The sequence below is a fragment of the Labeo rohita genome, chromosome 21, assembly GCF_022985175.1.
Source record: "Labeo rohita strain BAU-BD-2019 chromosome 21, IGBB_LRoh.1.0, whole genome shotgun sequence".
Taxonomy (NCBI): Eukaryota; Metazoa; Chordata; class Actinopteri; order Cypriniformes; family Cyprinidae; genus Labeo; species Labeo rohita.
In genome coordinates, this window is record NC_066889.1 from 12,780,569 (window position 1) to 12,801,842 (window position 21,274).

Sequence of the window (21,274 nt, forward strand, 5' to 3'; positions counted from 1 at the left end):
GCTGCACACAGATTGTGTGCGCTGACATCAGCAGATTGTACGGTTGCATTACGGGTTGCATTACGTGAGAAGGAGCAGAGCATATGCTCTCTATAAGTATATTCTGGGCTTTATAGCACTTTACAGTAATGGTTTTTGAAGATCCCATGGAAAAAACAACAGAAATTTAGATATTGTAGATGTAAACTTTTCTGTTAAGGTCCTCGCACAACGCACAGAAAGTCACAGTGGCTCAGAATTGTCAAAACACCTCTCAAAAAAAGCTTGCTACAGATGCAAAAAACGCTGAAAATGAAACCCAATCTTTTTTTTTTATGATGGGTGAAAGTTTCAGCCCTGGTGAAAAAAACAGCATATGCTGGTAGGTATGTTTTGATGCTGGAATTCTGGTTAGGTAGGTTTTGATGCTGGTTTAAGATGGTCCTTTGCTGGTTTTTGCTGGTCATGTTGCTGGTCAAGGACCAGCATGAGCCAGCAAAGGACCAGCATAAACCAGCAAAGGACCAGCTTAAACCAGCATCAAAACCTACCTAACCAGCATATGCTGGTTTTTTCACCAGGGAGAGGCAGTGTAAATGTGACTGACACAACGTGAGGTCATATTTTTTAACTTGCGGAAATTTTGGAGGAGAATTTTTCCACTCAATTATGTCATAATAATAAGATGTTATGTTGTGAAAACTTGTTTTTCTTGTTAAAACAATACCTTTTTCTCATAATAATAAGAGATGTTGTTAAAACGACATATTTTCTCACAATAACGATCTTTTCTAATAATGGGAAGCTATGTCATTTTAACAGCACCTTTAAAGTGACATATTTTCTCATAATAACGACAAAATGTTATTTTAGAATATAACATCTCGTTATTACGAGAAAAGATGTAGAGATGTTATAAGAAGGTATATCATTAAAAAATCTTTTCTCATAATAACAAGACGTTATGTCGTTAAAACGACATCTTTTCTCGTAATACTATGTCATTTTAACAACATCTTTTCTCATAATAACGAGATGTTATGTCGTTAAAACAATATCTTTTTCTTGTTAAAACAATATTTTTTCGTAATATGTCGTTAAAATTACATCTATTCTTGTAACAAGATGTTGTCGTTAAAATTTTTTTTTGCATAACATGATTTTATATTGTTAAAACAACATATTTTAATGACAAGATGTTATTTTAATAACCTATCTCGTTATTACAAGAAAAGATGTCGTTTTAAACATCTTTTCTTGTAATAACAAGATGTTATGTCACCAAAATGACATCTTTTCTCGTAATAACGAGATGTTATGTCATTAAAACGACATGTTTTCTCGTAATAACAAGATACTGTCATTTTAACAACATCTTTTCTCATAATGAGATGGTATGTCGTTAAAACAATATCTTTTTCTTGTTAAAACATCTTTTTTCGTAACGAAATATGTTGTTAAAATGACATCTATTCTTGTTAAAACAACATTTTTTTGCATAACATTTTATATTGTTAAAACGACATATTTTAAAGACAAGATGTTATATATCTCGTTATTACGAGAAAAGATGTCGTTTTAAACATTTTCTTGTAATAACAATTTTATGTCGTTGTTTTAAACAACATCTTTTCTTATTATAACGAGATGCTATGGCATTAAAATGACGTCTTTTCTCGTAATAACGATGTCACTAAAACGACATTTTTTATCGTAATAACGATCTTTTCCCATAACAATGACAAGATGTTATTTTAACAACATATCTCGTTAATTTGAGAAAAAATGTTTTAAACAAAATATTTTTTCTTATAGTAACGAGATATGTTGTTAAAATGACATCTTTTCTAGTAATAACGATGTTATGTCGTTAAAATTACATTTAACAACACTTTTTTTAACAAAAAAAACAACACTTTTAATATTACCACATGTCTACATATCATTTTCATTACATAAGATGTCGCTATTACAAGAAAAATAATTATGCCGGTTTAATAACATATCTCGTTATTATGAGAAACTATGTTGTTTTAACGAGAAAAGATGCAGTTAAAATTACATAAAATCTTATGACATAATTGAGTGGAAAAAAAATAATATGTGTGTGGCAGCAACACATCACAGTAATTGTTTTCTTTCATTTGCAAGTTTTTCTTTTGCATCCATTTTTACATCAATCTACATCATACAGTATGTATGTTTTTACATTTGGTGTGTTTTTATATTTTTTACTATTTTATTGGTATTTTTTATTCATTTTATATATAGGTGCATCTGTTTGTCTTTTAAATTTTTTATGCTTTTTATTTGTTTTTATTTTTGTTGTTGTTGTTTGCTCAGTTTTTACCTTCAACCTGTGGGTAACTGCAGGAACCCCAGTCAGGAACAGGTTTGGTTTGTGAGATTTCCTTGTGGGTTTGAGGTTCCATGAATTGTCCTAGTTTTTACATCCAAACCAACATTACTGCTATATACTGTTATATGCTTTGATAAAACAAAAAAAAACACAAGATACAACATTCTTTAGGATCATTTATTCTTCTTCCTTCAAAATGTAAGCCATTTGTATGAAGGGAGAGCAGATGTCTCTTATTAACAGTGCCATTGTGAAGAACGATATTGTGTCAGGTTTTTGTACTCTTCAATCCCTATTGGTTTGTGAGACAACTTTTCACAACATAAAAGATGGACCACTAACAAGATCAGACAGCAACTGATGGGTGTCACAGTATATCAACCAGTCATGCACAGGACTAAATCACTGCAGCAAAGCTGTCCATTACATCTGACATTGTTCTTGGAGTTACATATTTAAGGGTTTCATGAATTGAGGGGAAGGGTGTAGGGGATGTTGTGGGTGGTGTACATATCAAGACAGGCTCTACAAGTCGCTCTCTCCATACAGGGCGCTGGAGAAGGAGATATAATCAAGGGCGCCTGGGGGAGCATCACCGCTGATGTACTTGGTCATGCGGCTGATACAGTATTCGGCTTGTTCTGGAGGCAGCTCCCTCCTCAGCTCTTCTACTGTAATGTACAGCTGCAGAACATAGTAGAAATTAGTGCATGTTTATCAGATTTGTCTAAAGCATACATAGGTTCTTTCAGAGGTTGTTAATTTGTAATTACCTTGTCAGAAGCCAGGATCTTGAAGGAGGCCATGACCTGTTCAGCAGTGTCTGTCTCAGCTGTCTCCCTGGTCATGAAGTCAATAAAGGCCTGGAAGGTGACAACTCCTGTGTTGTTGGGGTCCACCAGAGTCATAATGCGTGCAAATTCAACTTCACCCTAAAAAAATAATGGAAGAGTTCATGTAAAAGAAAGTTTAATTTAACACTCTTGTGTTTCTGGATTATTGTAAAGCAACAAAAAAGCACTCACCAGATCATAACCCATAGAAATCAGGCAAGCACGGAAGTCATCAGGATCCATCATGCCATTCCTCTTCTGCAAATACAAAAAAAATGAAAGTGCTTATTCTACAGTTTGGATAAAGTTGCTTAACTCATAGATGAAACCAAAGACTAGTTATTGCTAACCCGGTCAAAGTGGTTAAAGGAGGCTCTGAACTCATTCAGCTGCTCCTGGCTGATGCCCTTGGCGTCACGGGTCAGGATCTGGTTCTCAACCTCGTTGATTGTGCGGGCAATGGTGGTGAGGAGCTGCTCCCATCCCACACGTACATGCTAAAATAGACATCAGCAGAAAATAGGAAACATACCTTATATTAAAGGTGAGATTAAAAAACTTGGGATTTCAGAATGAATACAAAATAGCTGGATGTCAATACCTCCATAGTGTAGCTGGTGTGCTTATTGTCAAAGATAAGACTCTCCTGGCTGAGCTGGTGGTCTCCTTCCAGTTTGTCAATATTGGATTTGTAATTAATAATGTTCTGTTCATATGTTTTCAGATTGCTCATCTGTTCCTCTAGGGAACCGGCGATATCAATTGACACATGGCTGATCTCCTGTTGAATGAGAGGAAGAGTATTTCAGTTTCAGTTATTTCATACTACATAACGTAGCTACTGTGAAAACGCTGAAACACCTCCATCTTGGTCTGAATCCAGGGTCCAATGATATTGGCCTGAGCACCGAATTGGCGTCTCAGCCTTTCGTTGGACTGCTGCCTGGCTACTTCCTCCTGCAACATCTGGTCACGCATTGGAACCAGTTGCTTCACCTGTTGTTGGGAATGAAGCAATTAAGAGGCTGAAAGGACTCCTAACTCAAAAGACTCAATACACTGAGCCAGTCTGTAAACTGTAACATAACTATTGTAGAGTACTTACAGCTTCCCATTTGTTGCTAATGTCCTGAGGAGAAAGGACAGTGTAGGGATTCTCGCCCACTATCTTGATTCCGTACGTCTGAGCTATCTTCAGGATCTCATTTTGAATACCCATGATGGCCACGCGTTCCTTATCAGCTTCTGGTAGGGTGGCCTTGAATTGGTCATGGGCTGTGATCAAACTCTGAGGTCGACAATAGCAAGAAAGAACAAAATGATGTTAAGACATGGTGAGTAATTAGACAGTGGAAAGAAGACACAAAAGATAAGAATCTTTTAAAAGGGTCATGACATGAGAAATCACATTTGCCTTGATCTTTTGGCAAATGAGTAGTTTTTGTACCATTAAAACATCCTGCAAGTTTCAAGATGACGTAATCCGGGAACAAACATTTGCATAAACACTGCCTCCAGAGCAAGGCATCGACGAATAGTCATTTTCTCCCCATAGGCCCCGCCCACTGGTGTCGCTTAATGGCTGACACACTGAATGAGAGTGTTGTGTTGCATCAAAAGCAAATAGAAATTACAATCACTACTGCTGTCTTGTCTACACTGGATGCAGAATACAGATGCATGTTCGCTTTCTAACACGGTCCACTCTCTTGAGTCTGTCATCAATAGGACAAATGAAGTGAAAGAACGTTCACTTTGACGTGTTTGGTTAAAACAGCTTGTTTGCGTCTTTGTAAGGAACAAGTGGATAGTTTATTTTTAATGGCATCCAGGATCGTGTTGAATCAGAGCTTTTGTAAACGAGACACAGTGTCATGAAGAAACATTTGTTGAAAAATGACGCAGTACTAGATCTGACTGCAGCTGCATCACAAACGGTAAGTAAAATATTTCATAATGCTGCTTAACTTAATAATAATAACTTTGAAAAACTTTAAAGTGGGAACACACACATTTCTAGCACGAATCAGCATGATTTAGTTATGTTGTTCACATGAATTAGCATGTTTATGCTGGTCCTTTGCTGGTTCATGCTGGTCCTTGACCAGCAACATGACCAGCAAAAACCAGCAAAGGACCAGCTTAAACCAGCATCAAAACCTACCTAACCAGCATCCCAGCATCAAAACATACCTACCAGCATATGCTGTTTTTTTCACCAGGGTGTTACTAACATTTGACTAGCATGTTTATAGCATGATTAACATGTTATACGCATGTTGTTAACATGATTAGCAAGTTAAGGTTAGCAAGTTAGCATGTTAGCCTGACCAGCTAAGACCAGCCTGACCAACTAAAAATTGGTCAAAACCACTTTAAAACCAGCCTGGGTGACCAGCCAAAGCAGCCAGTCTGCTAAGGCTGGTTATAGATATTTGGGGTTTTTTTAGTAGGGAGTTGTTAAGCTTTGCTATAGCAATACACAGCTTGAATGCACCATAGGTCTCTTTGTATGAAAGTTTTCACCCTCAAGTCTATGTGATTTTTGGTGGTTTTGATAGTCTGGTTTTTGAAAACCATAGGCTGGATAATTTAGAAAAGATATAGCCGCTAACTTCAGACCAGTCTGACTAAATTATGGCTCAGAATAATAATAATAATAATAATAAACAATAATAATCTTAAATAGCAGATCAGTAAGTTGGCTTTCTCAAGCCAATGTAATAATATAAAAATCCATGCCATGACCCCTTTAAGGAAACAACACCAATGTCCTACTCCCATAACAGATTGATAAGATACTAATGCTCAGTTAAACAATGCCAGAAGAAGATAAGCACTCCTTTAAGCATTCAATGTTAGCCATTCACCTGAATCTCCTCAATACTGTGCACAATGAACATGTCCTGCAGATCTTCCATAGCTCCATCCATCCAGTTGTTGAAAGGCGCTGCCCTCTTAGCAAACTCCAGGTACAACTGGTCAATTGTCTCCCAAAGCTTCTCCACACGCTATGGCAAAGAAAGAAAAAGATTACAGTAAAGCCATGTCCTTCATCTTCTGTAAATGCCATATTTTATTCATACTCTTCATTGGCTAAACTTGCAAAAGTGGTTTAGGGTGCATTCACACTAGTTTGGTTCTCTTGATTCATTTGGTCCAGAAAGCAAAGGGTCTTGGTCCACTTCCAAACGTCATTCCACTTTTGGCAGACCGATCAGTGAATGGGTACTTTGATGTAATGCACCCACAGCGCCGTTGTAAGTCGAACGCACCTTTTCCTTTTGTTTGGAGTTTTCTCTGAGTTCCGTCACAAAATATACGTCATTCAACCCCACCAATCAGGTTGTGAATGTATCCTTTGCCTTTAGGTTTGGTATTTTCAGGTTCGCTGTCAAAACTGCCAGTGTGAATGCTAAGCGGACCAGGACCAAATGTCATTTTCCTTTTTGGTCTAGACCACATAAACTAAACAAACCAAAATACAAGTGTGAATACATCCCGAGACTCATCTTTTTAGCAGTCTCGGTCCGCTTGTTTGTAGCGCACCAGGGTTCAGATGGCAGCGTTCACACTTACTCAAATGAACCGCACTAACAAAGCAATCGCACCAGAGTTCATTTTAATCGAACCAAACATGACAAGTGTGAACACACCCCTAATGTTTCTAGAAGTGGAATCTGCACTGATTTGACCGCATTCAAGATTTTATCATATGCATGTACCTCCAGGGATTCTCTCCTTTTCTGGGTCAGGGTGCCCAGGTTGTCCCACTGGTCACAGATGCCCTGGCATTGTGCATTGATGGTAGCAGCATCATAATAGTCCAGTTCACTAAAGAGCAGCGCATCTTTACAACCATTATAATAACTTACTGTAAACTCTATAAAAAGCATTCTTCTTATTTCAGTGGAGCTGAGGTGAATCTATCTTACTTGAGCTCCTGTGCAATGGCAGCAATCTGCTCCACTCTGTCCTGGTGAGCGGCCAGGTCACTCTCAAAGGCCTCGTGTTTCCTCATCAGAGCACGGATCTCCATTAGAGAGGCTGTCTCGTAGTCTTTCTGAGACAGCAGCTCCTCCTTTCCTGTGTTGAACATGACAAACATGCACAATGAGAAGGAACATTTCTTCAGAATAGAGTTAAAATGGTTGACTGTAAAGATTAATACCTGTGGTCCATGATTGGTGCAAGGTAGACTTCTGCTTAAACTTCTCGGCCAGGTGGTCCAGTCTTTCCAGACGACGGATTTCTGTGAGCAGCCACTCCTCGTAACCTTTCTCTACCTGCTCCAGACCCTTCCAGGCATTGGCAATGTCCTGCAGAAGAGGAGGCCAGGTAGAACTTACTTTCAACTCTGTCTGTGGGGTACTTAAAAGCCAAGTGTTAAGAGAAAAGGAGTAACACATACTGAAACCATTTTGCCCTCAGAGGGCATGAATGCAGGCCTGTTGCTGAGCCTCAGCTTGGTCTGTAGGGTGTTGAAGTTGATCTCCAGCTGACACTTCTCCTGAACCTTGGGAGGCTTATGCACACGACGATAATCTCTGAAATCCTCCAGCTTCTGCTGCATGGCATGCATGGTCTGCTCGGCCACACGGTTTTCCAACCAGGGGATGGTCCTTTTGATCCACTCCAGAAGCTAAGGTGAAATTTTGAAGTGTATGTTTAAGTGCAAAGAGAAAGAAACCATGGGGAGAACCTAACTGAGAATTTGAGTGTTCTCTCACCTCGCTGGCCAGTTTCTCGTATTCTTCCATCAGCTTCTCATTTTCCTGGTTCACGGCCAGCACTTTGCAGATCCTGTTAGCTGCTGTCTCAGCCTGGAGGACAGTGTGACTGATTACAAAGGGGAAACAAGGTGGGCAATTACATTCTAAAAGGAGCAACTCTCCTACCTATACAGATGTTCATCTCCAGAAGAACTTCCTTACCTGCTCTGCTCCAGCGAAAGCATGGTAGAAACATGACACGTAGGTCATGATGGCCTTCTCGTCGGGTTTTGGAGTGTTCACTATGTCTGATATGGAGACAAACATGAAACAATTCACAAATCTGTTTTATCTTTACAATCTGAAACATATCACTCCATCAGATTCTTCAAGAGGTCATACCTTCTGCATCAAGCATTTTAGGGATGTCAAGGTATTTCTCTGCTACCTCAAAAGCAGTGTTGAGGTTGCCAATGGGGTCATCCTGCAAGGGCAGACATACCCAGGAAGAAATTCAATGAAAACAAGTAAATAAAGAGAAGAAACATTTTTTTACAGTCTACAACTGAAAGTTGCTAGAAAAGACAGTTAACCATATACCACTCATTATGTTCATACTCATACACTTCATAATCACCATGTTTGAATGTGACACATGCTATTTTATACACTGCAGAACATTAGTACCATAATTAAAAGGATAGTCAGGGTTCGTACAGATACTGTAAAATGAAATTCCAAGACTTTCAAGGACTTTTCAAGCACTACTTTTTTGATTTTCAAGTATGAGATCTCACTTATCAAGCAATGTCAAATTAAAACCATGATAAATTTTCTTAAGAAATTTGTATTTGTGTAAACTTTCTTTTTTCTTTGTTTTGTTTTTGTAACTGTACTGTCTTAATGGTTTGATGTTTTCTACTGTTTAAAAAAAAAAAAAAAAATCATTAAAAAAGATTTGTAAAACCACTCCAAAATCCTGATCTGAAACAAATGTTTCAAGATACACACTCTGAAGTCCCAAACTGAATCAAATGATTCGCAAACCCACGAAGCTCCGATCAGAATCGAATGATTCGCGATCCACGCTCCAAAGTTCCAATGTGTATCAAAAGTTTTGCGAACCTGCTCCGAAGTTCCAAATCCAATTCAAATGATTCTTGATATGCAAAGTTCCAATCTAAACCAAATGATTATACGCAATCTGAAGTCTTGTTTGTTTTGTTTTTGCTAGTGAATCGCTTAAAAAATGAATGCTCGAAGTCACAAGTTTGATCAATTGACTCAATTGATTCTGTTCATCTGTTCTTCTTTTCGTGTCTTCAGCCACGTTTACACAACATTGCCAGTTTTTTTATACTAGTTTTATTAACTGAAATAAGCGAAAAAAAAGTATTTCGTTGTTTTTTGAATCGCATTAATTTTGCGTCAAAAGATATTAAAGAGATCAAATCAAACACTTATTTCATAGCCCTGGTGAAAAAAACAGCATATGCTGGTAGCTATGTTTTGATGCTGGGATGCTGGTTAGGTATGTTTTGATGCTGGTTTAAGCTGGTCCTTAGTTGGTTTATGCTGGTCATGTTGCTGGTCAAGGACCAGCATAGACCAGCAAAGGACCAGCTTAAACCAGCACCAAAACATACCTAACCAGCATCCCAGCATCAAAACATAGCTACCAGCATATGCTGGGTTTTTCACCAGGGAGATACATCGTCTTTCATTAATTCAAGCACTTTTCAAGTACCTCTTCAGGAATATTGCTATTTTCAAGGGTTTTCCAAGCCTTTACATTTCAAAAAGTCAAATTCAAGTACTTTAAGCACTTTAAGCACCTTGTACGAACCCTAGACAGTTTAGCCAAAAATAGAAATTCTGTCATTACTCACCCTCATGTCGTTCCAAACTTGTAAGACTTTCGTTCATCTTCAGAACACAAATTAGGATATTTTTGGTGAAATCTGAGAGCTTTCTGACCCTACATTTCATCAAAAATATCTTAATTTGTGTTCTGAAGAAGAATAAAGGTCTTACTGGTTTGGAACGACATGGTAAAGCCATAATATATGTTCAAAACATGGTATTACCATAGTAAGATAACCACTAAACAAGGTAATATTTGCTTTTTTGTTAGTTGGGTGGCAATAACATCACATAGGTACATAAAACAAACCAAATGATTCTTCCAATTAACCACTTAAAAAATTAAATAAGAGTGTGACATTTTTAATGTAAAATATTCAGCTCTTTAAAAAAAAAAAAAAAAAAAGCAATAAACAGCATTCACAGCCAAAGAGACAAAGTTAGTTACCAACAGGTCTACGATGACAGGTATAGTGTAAGGGAAAAGGTGGGTTTTTATTAAAACACAGCAGATGAATGGACAGATAGCAAGGCAGAGATGCATTATGAGAAAGAGGGCGATGGCACCTTGCGCAGTTTGGAGTAGTCGATGAGGTCAGGTCTGTGTCTGTGGATGAGGGCACAGAGAGCCAGGCCATCCTTCCAACTAAGACACAGACCACAAGCAAAGGAAGAACACAGGGAGAAAGAACAAGAAAAGAAATTTGGAAATGATTAACAAAACGATGGATGTTGTGCAGAGGCTCTATGTAAGAGTTTAGAAGCACGTGAAGCATGATGGGTAATGCGAAGGATGGGTTTTAAACAGAGATAATGTACACATGTACGACAGGAGCCGTAAACGGCAGTAAGAGATTGTGAAATTAAGCCAACATGCTGTTCTCTCAAAAGGGGTGAAGCAGAAATCACCTGATGTGGAAGTTTTGCACATTGACATTCCTGTAGGGGGCAGTCTTCCTCTGACACCACAGCAGCAAGCCCTCCTTAGCAGAGGTCTCTGTGAGGAACAGGTCACACAAAATATGATGATGAACCCTTGACCTTACCCTTCATTTAAAGGTATGATCAGTTGACCTCATTCATGAAACTATGAGTAAACTTGGTTGTGAACTCTGGATTTACAAATGCTTCATAAACCAGATTTTACAGTCATTTGTAGATAGGACACACTTGTAAGCACATTCATAATTAGCATAGCCCCATATATCTACAAAACTTAGATAACAGAAATCTATATTACAAAAAAAAAAAGGACTATGCGGCTGTTTTTATTGATTTTATCAGTTTTTAGCGATATTACATTTGACACCAAAGCTTGTGTTAAAAAAAAGGACATTTCACGTTAAAGCACTGTATCAGAGCCTAATTCGTTTTGCCAAAAGCATTTGATTTATGACATTCGAAGCTTTGTTTGTCTGAACACCACATTATTGCTTCTGAATTCCAGGGTAATTTAATTTAATTTAATTTAATTTAATTTAATTTAATTTAATTTAATTTAATTTAATTTTATTTAATTTTATTTAATTTATGTGAAGCCAAAATAAAATTTGCCTATGAAATATAGGCATATAGGCACAGTTAAAAGAACAGATTCAATTTATTAATTTCTTTTCATTCCAGTCAGTGTACTGTACTAAAATGAAATAAATAATCATTTCGACAACTAAAAAAAAAAAAAAAAAAAAAAAAATCAGCTGCGCGGTGAAAAAAAAAAGCCTTGATGTGTCACAAAGCCTAATTTTGCCATCACAGTTTTTTTTTTTTTCGTTTTTTTTTTACAACTAACTAATTAATTTTATTATTATATATTACTATGGCATATATCACAATATAGCAGGGTTGCCAGGTTTGCACAACAAAACCGCCCAGTTGCTACTCATAACTAACCCAAAAGTAGCCCAATCGTGTTTTAAGGAGGGTCCCATGTTAAAAAACGCATTCTGGGGTGTAAAATACACATTTTTTGGCATGGTTCCCCTTGTAAAATTAGCATTCCAGAGGCTAAATATTAAGCTATTGGGGTCAATCCGACCCGCGGACATGAAAAACAACCTGTGGCAACAGTATTAAAGTAGCAACACTGGTATATAGTGTTATACAGGCCTATGCCTAAAAGAACAAAATGTTTGAATGTTTTTACGCATCATTTCCACGTGGTTGGGAGCAGGTGTAAAATTACTAATACTTAGCCAAATACTAATAACTAAATACAAATGGCTTCTGCATTGGCACTGTTAACTGTTAATGCTTCATCTACGCCACTAGGTGTCAATAAAAGTTCAAGTAAGCTTTCACACCATCCTGTGTGAGATAAAAAATATGAGTAGACCTTTAAATAAACACAACTCTGGAGAGGTGCTAATGTGTCAGATGTTTGGAGTTTCTCACCCTCCACTGAAATGTCCTGGATTGCAAAGCGCAGGATGATGGTCCAGATCATACCAAGGGTCATTTTCACATTACCATCCACAATCTCTGCAAGTCAGAAAAACAGTTTCACTTGACAGAAGAGTACAGTTAAGAGTAAAAGGGATTAAGGTGCTTATATGTGACCCTGGACCACAAAACCAGTTGTAGCAATAGGCAACAATACACGTATGGGTCAAAATGCCAAAAATCATTAGGATATTAAGTAAAGATCATGATCCATGAAAATATTATGTAAATTTCCTGCTGTAAATATATCAAAACTTAATTTATGATTAGTAATATGCATTGCTAGGAACTTCATTTGGACAACTTTAAAGGCGATTTTCTCAATATTTTTATTTTGTTTTTTTGCACAGTCAGATTCCAGATATTAAAATTAGTTGTATCTCACACAAATTTTGTCCTATCCTAACAAACCATACATCAATGGTAAAAGCTTATTTATTCAGCTTTCAGATGATGCATAAATCTCAAATCCAAAAAATTGACCTTTAAGACTGGTTTTGTGGTCTAGGGTCACATATTAGAGAAAATATGTAAGCAGAGGAGATTTATTAAGCCTCACCTTCAGCACCGATGGAGACCAGTTTCACTCCCTTGCTGCTGATAAAATCCAGGGCCTTGTTTACGTTGGCGATCTTGTGGAAACGCATTTTGCCTTTGTCTGGTTTAGGGAGTCTCTCACCTGATATAATGCACACAGACAGTCAAAATCATACAATAAGGACATATATAGAAATATTCCTTTGCTTCATGTGAAACTGTTAATGGGGGAAGTGTACTAGTAATATGGCCATATTATTTTCACATGAGCTACATTTGAAAACCTGAAAGCTTTATGCAAGAGACATATGAGAAAGGCCAGAAATATGAGAAACACAGGACATGAATGCAAAACTCACATTCTCCCCCTTAAAAGTATATTTAAAGAAGACGTTTACTTACAGAACAAATATAATTTATAGATAATGTACTCACCCCTTTGTCATCCAAGATGTTTATGTAATTTCTTTCTTCAGTCGTAATGAAATTAAGTTTTTTGAGGAAAACATTTCTTTTTTTTTTTTCCATAATGTGGACTTCAATGGTGCTCCGAGTTTAAACTTCCAAAATGTAGTTAAAATGCAGCTTCGAAGAGCTCTAATTAATCCCAGCCAAGGAAGAAGGGTTTTATCTAGCAAAAAAAAAAACTTTTTTTTTAAAATTTAAATTCATATACTTTTTAACCTCAAATGCTCGTCATGTAGCTTTTGTGAACTCAGTCTATTTCAGTTCAAGACAGTTAGGGTATGTGGAAAAACTCCTGTCTCATTTTCTTCTCTAAATTCTAAATCATCCTACATTGCTGTTTTACCTTTTTGTAAAGGCTGTTTGATCTTCTTTGCACGTTCACTTTGTAAACGCTGGGCCAGTACTTCTGCAGCGACGTAGAATTATTTTGAAGTTGGAGGAGAAAATGAGATGGGAGTTTTTCGACATACCCTAACTGTCTTGAACCAGAATACATAGAATACATTTTCTTTTTTTTTTTTTTTTTTTTTTTTTAGAAAAACACTGATCGTTTTGCTAGATTCCTCCTCATCTGGGATCGTTTAGAGCCCTTTGAAGCTGCATTTAAACTGCATCTTGGAAGTTCAAACTCACGGACACTATAAAAGTCCACTATATGGAGAGAAATCCCAAAATGTTTTCTTCAAAACACATACTTTCTTTACGACTGAAGAAAGAAAGACATTTCTTGGATGACAAGGGGGTGAGTAAATTATCTGTAGATTTTTGTTCTGGGAAGTGAACTCCTCATTAAAAGGGACAGTTCACCCAAAAATAAAAGTTCTGTCATTAATTACTCACCCTCATGTCGTTCCAAACCTTAATTCATCTTCAGAACACAAATGAAGATATTTCTGATGAACTCCAAAGCTTTCTGACCATGTTCAAGGCCCAGAAAGGTAGTAAGGACATCGATAAAATAGTTCATGTGACAAAATGAATGACTTTATTTAACAATTTCTTCTCTCCTGTGTCAGTCTTCAATGTGCGTGCACAAGAGTACCATGATGCATATGTGCACATAAGACGCTGTACGCCGGCTTCTGTGTCAGCGGCACCACACATATAGACATACCGTCATGATAATCCCTCATCGACTGACACGGAAGAGAAATTGTTGAATAAACTGGTTATTTTTGTTTTCTTTGTGCACAAAAGGTATTCTTGTAGCTGCATTACATGGACAATTTTCATGATGTCCTTACTACCTTTCTGGGCCTTGAACGTGTCAGTTGCATTGCCGTCTATGCAGGGTCAGATAGCTCTCGGATTTCATCAGAAATATCTTAATTTGTGTTCTTAAGATGAATGAAGGTCTTGCAAGTTTGGAACAACATGAGAAATTAATGACAACATTGTTATTTTACGGCACTGAGCACCAGTCTCATCGACAGATCCAGTGAGACGCTTACCTGAGATAACCTCCAGCAGCAGCATGAGTTTGAGTCCATTTCTGAAGTCTTCCTCAATGTTCTCAATCTGTGTCCCTGCCTTACGCAGGTGAGAGTTGCACCAGGCAGTGAAGGTCTGAGGGGGGAAAAAAAGAAGAAATTATGTTGTAAGCAATTTGTATCATGCTTAATTCTGTTTAAAGGTGTTAGTGTTAACAGCCTCGTGGTTAGTGCGCCAACATACATTGCATCTGCTCTCATGATGACAACGAGTTTGATTCCCGTCTCAAGGTCCTTTGCTAGTCCTGCTCTCCTCTCTTCACCCAATACTTTCCTGTCTGCTGTCTTGTCTAATAATATATATATATATATATATAATATATATAAATCCTGAAGGTTTCGCATGGTGTGGTCATATAGAAAACGATTATTCCCAATTAATCGCATACAAAATAAAAGTCAATATATGTGTGTGCAATTGTTATGTATATATAAATACACACAAATTAATGTATATATTTAAGAGAAATATGTTACTTATGTATAAAATGTTTTTTTATATATCATATAAATTAGATATAGATAGATATAATAAATACATATATTTGTAATTATTTCTTAAATATATACACGAATGTGTTTGTATTTATATATACATAATAATTACAGACAGTACACACACATATATTAGGCAAACTCTTAATCGCAATTAATCGTTTGACAGCCCTAATAGAAACACAGCGGATGTTATCCTCTTACATGAAACATGTCAAATAATTAATTTTATATATTTAATTTTTATTTTAAAAAATACTGAGTGCATTTGCCCCCAAACCTAAAATATCCAAAGTGGCACTGATTTTTGCTTTGAGCAAAGGTTAATTTCTGTCCCTGAACTACACATAGTTGGATCTATAAGCAGCGTCGGCTGTACATGCCTCGCTGGGAGCCCCAGCGTAAGAGAGAAGGGGATAGAGAGCGAGTGAGGTGACCGAAGAATGCCAAGGCCCAACGTAATTTGATGTAAGGCTGGAAGTGGAGACCCTTTTGCAGCAGGTGGCCACCCTTCAAATCACCCCCCTCTGCCAAAGACCACCAAAATTAGCTTGGGAGGGGGAGGTGAAGATGAGGAGGAGAGAGGGGGAGTGAAGAAAGCTATATCGGGGAGCCATGAGACACCAGCAGACAGCTGAAAGCACAGCATTCCTGGAACAGACGCTCAAAACACTACAGCGAGAAAAAATGTGTGATGTTTATTGAATAAAGATCCTCATAAAACTTTTCAAAACAACTACAATCAAAAGCAATAACCCTGACTGAGTGTAATTTTTAAAATTGGAGACTGAATGTCATAGGTTCAAGAAATGAAAAGGGCAATTATTTTAGCGGCCACCCAAGTATGTGCACCAGGAATATAAAACATTTTTCTTGGACGTCCTTGAACTCACTACATTGTGAATGGGGGTATAAATATTTAGTCAAGCAACAGGCTGGTCGTACAGAAATAACTTGGCATGTCGGTGATGCTTTCATTACTTTTTCACATGCTAATTGCTCTAGCATTAATGATGCATACACTCCATAAGTCAATTAATCATATTAGATTATGTTTTTAATATACAACCTAAAGCAGTGTCATCTTTGATTGAAGTATATAGCTTAAATGGAGACATCTATAAAGCAGTTTTAGTAAACATGAATTTAAAAAAAGCGAGACTAGATGGCGCAAACTGAAACAACTATTCAAAATGTAAGGCACACACTGTGTTGATTCCAATCTGAGGTTCTGTTTCTAATGTCAGCTACTGTACAGTGATGACTACAGCAGAGACGCTCTCTGAATTATTTTAGCCGTGAGATCCATTGGCACTCCAGTTACATCATCATTTCAACTATTCCTGTCATATACGCATCTGTGCAAAAGCTTTGCATTAATGCGTCAGCTGACTGCAGCCGCCCTGCTATCGTGACAAGGCATTGTTTAAAGTGAAGACTACGCAATTCACACATCAACACATGCAAACTTACAGATTACATATTCAACATGTTATTGTATCCACCTTTTTCTTCCCGTGAAAGCGGGAGCGGCCATTTGTAAATTTTATGAGTGTGGCTTCCGGTCTCATCTGCATCCAGCTATGATTAGCCATACAAAACAGCTCGTTTTGCTGCTTCATATCGCAAATTGGTGTGCCTTACCACATTATTTTCATTTGTTATCTTAATTATGAACACTGTTTTGTAGTGCAGTTTTACAGTTTACTGCACATTGTTATTTTTCCCCTTATTTCCTTAAGTCTCACCCATAAGCTTACTTTCACGTTAAAGTACTTCAAAATAACATGTCATAGTCAATGTTTCTTGTCATTTTTTTGTATTTGTGAAACTTACTAGCAATCTCTGAGTGAAAGTTGTTTCTAAATCAATTTTTACACCATTGTGAGCAACTTTTTCTTTTTTAAAACACAAGAAACAGAGCTTATTGCAAATGTTTTACTCTTTAAGGAATTTCACCTGAGGGAAGATTCTGCTTTACAGTCTCACGCTTGTTAGCTGATCAAAACTGCTGCCAGATTATTTACGCTCTACAGATGACAGCAAAGCCACAAGCAAATTCCACTGGATCACACGTCCTCTTTTACAGTAGCAGGAAGAAATTACTGAAGCTACTAAGGGTTTCCTTATTAACATAACTGCTTTTTGACAAATGATAAGCCTTTAAATACTTTAAATCTTCTGTTTAAACTTAAATAAGACTTTACTGTAAATCTGTTGCATCTATATTCAATATATGTTAAGTGGCTGTGGATGTGTTTAAACTTTATGGTTGGATAGCAAGCAATTTCACTTTACCTCAACAGAAATGACAAGCAACAAAACCCAAAGTAATTCTGTGAACTACTGTATGTATTATCAATTTAGTCTACTGTAAAACTATCCCAAACACCAAAAAATAAATATAGAAAGTCAAAAGCAGTGCTTCATGTGAGAAGAGCATCAACAATTATATATGATATTACTATTTGGCAGATGATTTTAATGAACATTAATGGGAACATGTGTCATTGATAAATGAAGAGTTTATTTGCAAAAACAGATAACTGTTTTTTAACTTTCAATAATCATGTTTTTAATTATATATATATGTTTTATTCTTAGTTAGCTGTATTTTTAGTTTAGTTATTCTTACCTGCAGTTTGATTGAGATTAATGAATGCACAATAAAAAAAAACAAGATTTTTGAAAATAGTTAAAATAGTTATCTGTTTTTGCAAATGAACTTTAATTTTACTTTTTTCTTTAGTTATATTTGTTAAGCATACTTAGTTATTTTATACTTTAAGTTAAACTAAATGAAAATGAGAAATGTTGCTTGTTTTTTTTTTTATATTTTATTTCAGTTGGTTTATTTTCTTTCAAGCAACAAAATGTTTTCTATGGTTTTTAGCACTTATGGGAATACTACCTGCCTGTAAAGTAATATCACCACTACAACTGACATTAACAAGATACACAGACATTTTCTTATGTATTGGTGACAACATAATTACTGAAGGAAACTACATTGGGAATAAATGTGGCACTGAGAAAGTTGTAGAGCGGGTTGCGGTGCATTCAGGTGAAAGGGCTGAACACAGGATTCTGGGTAACATGATATTTAACATTTGAAGGCCTGGTATTTAAAGCTGCAACCTAGGTAAAGCTGTAAACTTGGCATTTGACTTACATGCAGTCATTTAGGTGCCAGTTCACCCATTTGTTAAATGTGATTACACAAAGCAATATAAACTATTTTAATTCACCTTAGCACCTTTATCCAACATTATACCATTTTACAGCAGAATAAGTAATATAGACTCAATAAAGCATCCTACACTCTTAAAAATGAAGGTTCTTAATGGTTTCACGTCCTTAGACTTTTTCCATTGCACAAAAATTTCTTTCGATTTTGAAATTATTTTTCACACCAAGAAAAAAGGTTCTTTAGCAAAACAAAAACTGTTCTTCTGTGGCATCGCTGTGAATTGCGTAAACCCTCTTTTGGAAACTGTCCGTAAAAGGAAAATCATTTGCTTGAGTGTAAACGGGATTGAAAAAACTCATGATTCAACCAATTGTCATTGTTTGCATTTACATGGCCTTGAAAGTCAAATCCAGCCTGAAATAAGTTTACCTGGCTGACCTGGTCTCCTACAGTAAACGACCCCCCAGCCCCCATGCTTACATTAGGTAGTTTATAGAAGCTCCCCTAGAAGGACACCTCTTCTGGAATAGCAACTGCCATTTGATCGTATGACTTTCTTCAACCCCTTTTCCCACCTCCACCCCCTTCCACACCCCTACCGTGTGCCTGAAGAATGTGCACACCTATCTGAAACCCTCAGGTTCTGTGCAAAGCCATAGGGTATCTAATTAGAATGAAAAAAAACATGTGAATTCTTCCTCTGACTTCCTCAAACCTCACAAAGAGACGGATGAAATACACAAATTTCATCATATGAAATATGCAATACAGTAATACTCAGGTAAGTGTCTAACACTTTATGAGAAACCATAAAGTATACAGTCTCAACAAATCCCTCATACTAGAAATGTAGCTGACTGAAGAGGCCTGAACTACATTCACCATGCCTCAAAGTGATGACTGTACAAGCATAGAGAGTAGAAAGGGATCCCTGAGAAGTGTGGTGGTGCAACACAACACAGAAATTTAAAATAAAACCAGAATTAAATAATATTAAGTGTTTCAAAATCTCTCTCTTCTCAAAACTCAGTGGTCCACTTGGCTTCCCATGCAGGATTTGACACAACCTAAATAATACAATACTGTAGAGATGCAGTCTCTTCATCTAATAAACTAGACTGAGCAACTAACAAACGGTACAAGATACCACAAAGATGCGAAGGACTCAACAGTAATTCACTGAGCGGGTAGGCTAAAAGAAATAACATGAACCACAGTAATGCTTAAAGACAAGGAAGTTCTTTTTAAAGAAAAATGTGCAGTATGACAGTTCTGGATGGACGCCCTACATTCAGGTGCAAAAACACTCAAGCTTTATTTAGATCCCCTTCAGCTTCCACAACATGGTCACTAGGCTACTTCGGGGTTCACATAAAGAATACATTAACTGTATGACAAGAACAATTGAACATTAAAAATGACATATTCCATCTGAAACCTAATTTTATCACTAATTGAAACACAAAGTACCAACACAAAGTAGTAATACTATCTTTTAAAATGGCTGTTTACCTACAAGAAACTGCTGTCACATTCCTTAAATATTGCACACAACTGTTTATTCTGATTTTTTGTTTATAGTATTAAAGGAATGACTGCATATTTTTGTTGGGAGGCATATTAAGCATGTCTGACTAACTATTATTGAACATAACATTAATCTAGAATGAAAAGTAACTAGTCTACTTTCACATTAAACTACAACAGGACAACTAAAACATATCGTATACAATTTAGTTTGACATCCTGAGGCTCATAACCAACATTTTTGAAGGTTAAACACCACCAGGTCATATTTTGTACCTTATTCTGTTTCTAAGACTCCCAAAAGTTATCATTTGTGTTTTAGTTTGGTACTGAGCGCTTTCAGCAAGAAAGAAAAATGGTGTGCCCTCAAGGGGATGTAAATAAATCTGCAGGGTCGTCAAGTTAAAACCTTGCTTATTAATAAACACCTCTCACACGTACCATCAGTCATTTAACTAGAATCAAAAGATGATGATGAACAAACTGCTTGGATTAATGGGTTGGGGGACAGGTTGGGTCTCGTATTTTTAGTTGTAGAGTCTATTTGCGGCTGTCAGTGCCACTTCCGTCCATTCTGAACACTGACTGTCCTCTGTAACGCACTGTTGCCTCATCAGCTCAGCTGTTACTGTCACTTTAGTGTAGTTATGTATAATGTACTATAGCTACTGTCATATATTCATGAAAGTCAACATCAAACCGAATTTAAATCAAATCTAATTTACTGCAGCTAATTAGCTATTTTCAAACCACGTTGAAATTAAAAATGAACACAAAATTATTCAGTACTTAATGAGGTAACAGCTGATTGGTCCGTGTTGCTGAGCGGCGTATGACGTAGAGATTCGACGCCGTCTAATTTCAAAATGTCATTAAAATTCCAAGAAGTGGCTGTAACAATATTTAAATATTTAAAATCAGTAAGTGAGCACTCTTAAGTTTTTACCTTCCGCTGCTGCTTCTCCCAGGCCGGGTCCAGGAACAGGTCGCGATCCCAGTCATCCTCTTGGATCATGTATTCCTGAGTCGTAGTCATCATGTAAGAACTGTACTGCACTTGCGTTTCAATCGCTGTCATTTTTCCGTCTTCTGTGGGGTGATTGGTATCCCCTCAACCTACACAACCTTATAATTTACCTTTTAATTCAACATACACGCCCCGTGCCGTACAGTTAGAGTCCCGTTCGGGTTTGGAGAGAGAAGACAGACCCCTGCCTGCGGTAACTGCTCCCACCGGCCGATGAGCTGACAGCTGGTGCTCAAACTCAAGTAACGGGACCCAATATGAGTGACTGACTGCTGCAGTATTTGGTCACAACTTCATTTCATAAAAGGTTATGGGCGGGATTTAAGAACTGTACAGAATGAACGACTCAAAGTCA

General features: G+C 37.0%; 1 protein-coding gene across 1 annotated transcript; it reads right to left on the reverse strand.

Moving 5' to 3' along the window:
- Positions 1–2,496: 2,496 nt before the first annotated feature.
- Positions 2,497–21,178, reverse strand: actn3a (actinin alpha 3a). The gene is made up of 21 exons (XM_051093777.1): positions 20,839–21,178; positions 14,642–14,756; positions 12,745–12,864; positions 12,138–12,224; positions 10,656–10,743; positions 10,314–10,392; positions 8,286–8,367; positions 8,106–8,191; positions 7,902–7,994; positions 7,583–7,813; positions 7,343–7,490; positions 7,107–7,257; positions 6,897–7,005; positions 6,042–6,182; positions 4,277–4,459; positions 4,033–4,167; positions 3,773–3,952; positions 3,522–3,668; positions 3,364–3,429; positions 3,112–3,270; positions 2,497–3,022 (listed from the first exon to the last, which is right to left on the reverse strand). The coding sequence occupies exons 1-21, from the start codon at positions 20,968–20,970 to the stop codon at positions 2,864–2,866; spliced, it is 2,691 nt and encodes an 896-aa protein (XP_050949734.1). The 5' UTR covers positions 20,971–21,178; the 3' UTR covers positions 2,497–2,863.
- Positions 21,179–21,274: the final 96 nt, after the last annotated feature.

Bases quoted from the DNA above. Each gene is read 5' to 3' on its own strand.
- actn3a (XM_051093777.1), bottom strand. From the start codon at position 20,970: ATGACAGCGATTGAAACGCAAGTGCAGTACAGTTCTTACATGATGACT. The intron at 7,006-7,106 runs GTAAGATAGATT...GCTGCTCTTTAG, and splicing joins GCCATTGCACAGGAGCTCAA to TGAACTGGACTATTATGATG. The intron at 4,168-4,276 runs GTAAGTACTCTA...TCCCAACAACAG, and splicing joins TTAGCAACAAATGGGAAGCT to GTGAAGCAACTGGTTCCAAT.